This window comes from Echinococcus granulosus (assembly GCF_000524195.1).
Source record: "Echinococcus granulosus chromosome Unknown EG_S00169, whole genome shotgun sequence".
In the NCBI taxonomy this organism is placed as follows: domain Eukaryota; kingdom Metazoa; phylum Platyhelminthes; class Cestoda; order Cyclophyllidea; family Taeniidae; genus Echinococcus; species Echinococcus granulosus.
The window spans coordinates 39,717-44,319 of record NW_020170549.1 but is presented as its reverse complement, the minus strand read 5'-3'; the positions used below and the strand labels follow the sequence as shown (position 1 = coordinate 44,319).

Sequence of the window (4,603 nt, the reverse complement as noted above, 5' to 3'; positions counted from 1 at the left end):
GGGGAAAGTTATCTTCACACTGAGCAAGCATGATGACGGATGAATTTGTGCTCTCTGTCCACACCCTCTGTCCGCAGCCTTCGGCATACAGCAGAATGCAGCCGCATTCATGCAATGGTGACAACCGTTAGAAGAACCTCAAAAAGCTATCATTTTGCCGTGGACAACGACTCTCAAATCAAAATTACACCTTCCATCTTCTGCGAGTACAATTTAAAAGTACTTACTTCCACAAAGAAGGATTTGTCACCTGCAAATGCATGTCTTTATTGAAAAAAAAATATGTGATTTTTCCTCCACATAAACTGAAAACATTGAAGTTGACTTGTTAGATGGAAAACTGTTTGATCAGTGTGATGCTGTCAAATTCTTATAACATCACGAGCCAAATTCCAAACTAAGTATCTTCAGCCAAACCGGATTCCAACCAGCCGCATCACAAAAGTTTTTAAGAATAATATAAAAAACTTAATAATTAGTTCATTCACATTTTTCTTCTGTTTTGATGGTAACTAACAGGTCTAGCTCAAAAATAGTAAGCTCTCAGGGAACTAAGCATTTCTAGCCTTAAAAATTGTTTCCAGCGTGCATCTAAATATGCCTTTATTCTTTGGAAAAAAGGTTCTCTCTCTGCTCTGGGTAATCTGATTTTGTGGACCTTGAAAACAAAACGTGCTACTGCATGGGTCTTTCCAGTCCCCCGTGATTCAGTCCCCTCAACAGTGACATGAGGCCCCACTACTATTCCCACCGACTTTCTGCAATTCCATTTTATAACAACCTGCAAATTTTTATGCACGACTGGTAAACTCATTACAAAAGAACAATAATCCGAATTTTGCTGACTGAACACACTGCCAAATTGCCACAGAAGCCAAGCGTCTGTAGAGACAGCTGTAATGTAGTAGGGCAAGGCTTGAACGAATCGAAGTAGTAAATTAAAGAGCTGTCTATAATGTGACAAGGACGAATAGTAGACATTAGCTGAGGACTTGACGCTTTCGCGTATTTTGCAAGAAGCTAAAAATGAGTCAGGGCAGACGGGTAGCACTAAGTGAAAATGCCTTGGAAAGGATGAAAGTAGGACGGAACTGGACGGCGTAGTTTATTGTTCACCTTCATGTCCGGGCAACTGTTCCTAAGAAATGTATTGGACCCACAGACCAAACCTACTAGAGGGCATCATTCATTCTTAAGCCAAGCTTAGCAAGCAAATAATAAGTGAGCTCATCGATATCGAAGAGACACACAACTACCATTAACTGTGGAAGTCTTCCCACTAATGTGGGGTAATCATCTTCCGATTTTTATTTCTGCCTGGCAGTTAATTTTCCAATTCACCTGATGAATTTTTATGGTCGAGGCAGAAGAGTGATCAAATCGAGCGTTGGAGAGGAGAAGATGGAAGCTTGTACCATGCGTTAGCATTAGAATCACTTGCATATTAGATTCCTTCAAACAGCTTCTTTAATAATAACTAAGAAGAACCAACGAAGCTGTGAAGCCGATCTAGTATCAAAGAAAATGCACTCACCCCTAGCAGCAGCCGTGATTCCGTCCAACTCATCATAGAAATTAGCCAGATCAGGGAACTTCTCCTCGATAATTTCGACAATGAAGTGAAGCAGAGTTGTTTGCTTGTCCGGCGTCTTCGTGTCTAACAGCTGTGAAGGTAAAAACGATGAGTCGGTCCTGTGAATAGACAGCAGAGGCAAAAAATACACCTTATAAATGGCCAAGCAGGTGACTCAGTTGCGATAAAAGCGACCAAGTAAGAGGCAGAAGCGTAAATGATGGGAAATAAGAGGCGAAAGCTAATCCCCGTACTAGAACAGGATGAATTTTGTAGGGATAGAGATACCCAATGCAAGCATTTAGTTGAATTTAACACCGCACTTAATGAATAAACTGAATATTGTCTTTTAAAAAGCTGAATAGGGATAAGTAGTCGACCTAAGAAATAATGACCACTCGACTCGTACTAGTGAATGCATTAAGACCTAAAGGAGGTCAACGTCTCCTGACTCTCACTGCCAGGAATGGCACATTGAGAGGTTGTAAATGTAATTTAAGGAATTTCCTCATTTTGATCACTAAAATCTAGGACGGGCCATTGAAGCGATTAGCTCACTGCTAGCTATTTAATTAGCCACCAATGTAGCTAGGGTGTTAGTTCTGACGCAAATAAATACTGAGCATAGCTACAATCACGAATCGCTGAAATTTCACGGTAAAATTCAGCATTTGGGAGCTCATTGTGGAGGTACTTTAATTGCTTTTAAAGAAGCACATAGTCTACTTCAACTTAAGAAGTCCATGGTTCTTATTATGTAGGCTTGTTTACCGAATGCTACTTTCATATAATGATCTCAAAAGTAACTGGGGCACTACAATGTTGGCTACGCAATGGAATGGGTCGAATAAAGAATTTGAAAAAGAACACAGCGCCTACTATTCTTTCTCGATGTATCACAATGGGTTGACTACAACTGCATGAACTCGCAATATAAAACACAACTGAATTTTGGTGATTTAAATCGCCACTGAGTAAGAATAGGCCCTCCACAATAAGCTTATTCAAACAGTAGTCAGAGTGACATCCGGACTTTCGATGCCCCTAAGAGTCTAATAATTCAGGTAGTCATGAAAAAAACCGTAGGAGAGAAATGAGTATTTTCAACTTCCTCAAGCAGGCAAGCGGTTAATGAATTCGTCAATGAGTGTTGGTTGCCTGGTTTAATCAAATCGACTGCTTAAATTTCCGGAAGATGGGTCATAAACTTCTAAACTTGATACACTTTTCTCATGAATCACAAGAAACTATTGCTCTGAACATCGTCCAAAGGGTGCTTCTTTCAAACCTTTTGAAAATAAGACCATCTCAATTCCCGAAAGATATACTAATCGTCCTCTTTCTGATCTATTTAAGGTGTATTCAAGCAAACAAATCAGTGGAACACCAGTGACCTAGAAGTGCAAGAAACAGGGTGACTAATAAATCCATTAAAGTCCTTTAAAATAGTGGGTCCTCTTCAGTCTACTAAAAACTGAGCTGCTGGGTTTATGGCGTGCAAAACATTCTACTTGACCCACCAGAAAAAGAAAAAGCAATCAGAAGGCTTACGAGTTCAAGACTCTGCAGACGAAAGCCGTACGCAACACCACGACGACAGCTGTTCATGTAGTTTCCGAAAGCCAGCACCAACTCCAGGAGGCGCTTAAACTTCTCGCTCTTCTTGAGGTTGAACGAGGCAGTGTTGACTGCCGAGATTTTCTGCAGGGGGAAAAAAGGTTGAAGTGTAGTTACGTAAGCTTATCGAATCAGTATATCTTCAATTTAATCGCAATTAGATTGTTTTGGTGATTAATGGACTACAAACAAGTCGCAAATGATGCACTTCCCTAATCCAGAGCTTAAATGCGCTTCTCCTCGATTTGAGGCCAATAAACCTGGTTCGTTAGTCCAAATATTCCCCATAGTTATATCTTCATTAATTTCTACAGTACTAAGTGTTCGATCACCATGAGCGCTGAGTCCGAGTGCGGTACCCTTGACTATGCCTGCTGTTTTAAGGGTCCATCATCACTACCTCGGTTTGAGACCACTGCCTGATCTGTGAATGGCAGACAAATACATAGAGGAAAAATTATCCTATTTTGATCACGAGTTTCGTCGCAAAAAAAAAACGCAGTTGCGCAGATAGCTCAAAGACGTAATCATTGAATTGTGTGGTGAATACACATCCTATGTATAGTTAATTACAGATTTTTACGTTCAATTAGCGATAAAACAAAGTCTCAATTTCAAATCAAAACAGCCCAACATCCGGAAAAATACGGTCTAGTTCCGGCAGTACTGTAATTTAACATAACAGGAGTAAATTCAAGGCGAAGAGCGCAAAACACTGAAACATCGCCTTAGCCTATGGAAGAGTTCATGTGAGGTAGAAATCATGTTTGTTTGAAGTTAGACCAAATAACCAAAACGTAAATTTGACATTTCCAATGAAACATATTTGGACTAAAAAATACCCGACGTTTCCACGGAAGGATTGATCTCCATCTTTTCATAAAAGTGGTGTAAGCAATCTGTGTAGGCAGCTTCGATGTCTTCTTTGATCTTTGTCAATAGACCATTGTCTATTTACCGCTACATAATCACCCATTAAGTTGAGGTGAAGCACATCACAATGAACTCAAATGCCCATGCGGAGGGGCAACAACTGATGGTGCCAGTCATGATTCACTAGAAAAGCAGTTAGTCATGCACTTACATTTCTGCATTTTAAACTTAACCTAAGTAATTGCACTAGGCAATAAAAACGCCCCTCTAGTAAACAATGTTGAATAGATTTTGTCATATAGACAGAATAGTTTTTTCAATGAAAATACCGCTGTGCGAATCCATGCAAAGCGATGATGATTTGAATGAGGCTCATCTTGTTTTCTAATTGACCAATCAACTAAAAGTGATCTGAACTCATAGTGACCACAGATGGAGGGGCAAAAATTTGCGTATACTACTGCCAAGTATTTGAGCGAACTTGGTTAGCTCACACAATAGCCCACCTTTATTTTGATTGTTAGACAGGATGAAAAGGTG

General features: G+C 39.9%; 1 protein-coding gene across 1 annotated transcript in view; it reads right to left on the bottom strand. All coding sequences in view use genetic code 11, as the record gives it.

The window, feature by feature from the left end:
• The window catches only part of EGR_09814 (Formin-like protein 3), a gene marked incomplete at both ends in the record, with an annotated part of 38,203 nt that overhangs the window by 10,784 nt on the left and 22,816 nt on the right, over positions 1–4,603 (bottom strand). The window contains 2 exons of the mRNA XM_024499063.1: positions 1,535–1,664; positions 3,125–3,274. Of these exons, the coding sequence (XP_024346515.1) occupies positions 1,535–1,664; positions 3,125–3,274 (280 nt within the window). The remainder of the gene's footprint in view (positions 1–1,534; positions 1,665–3,124; positions 3,275–4,603) is intronic.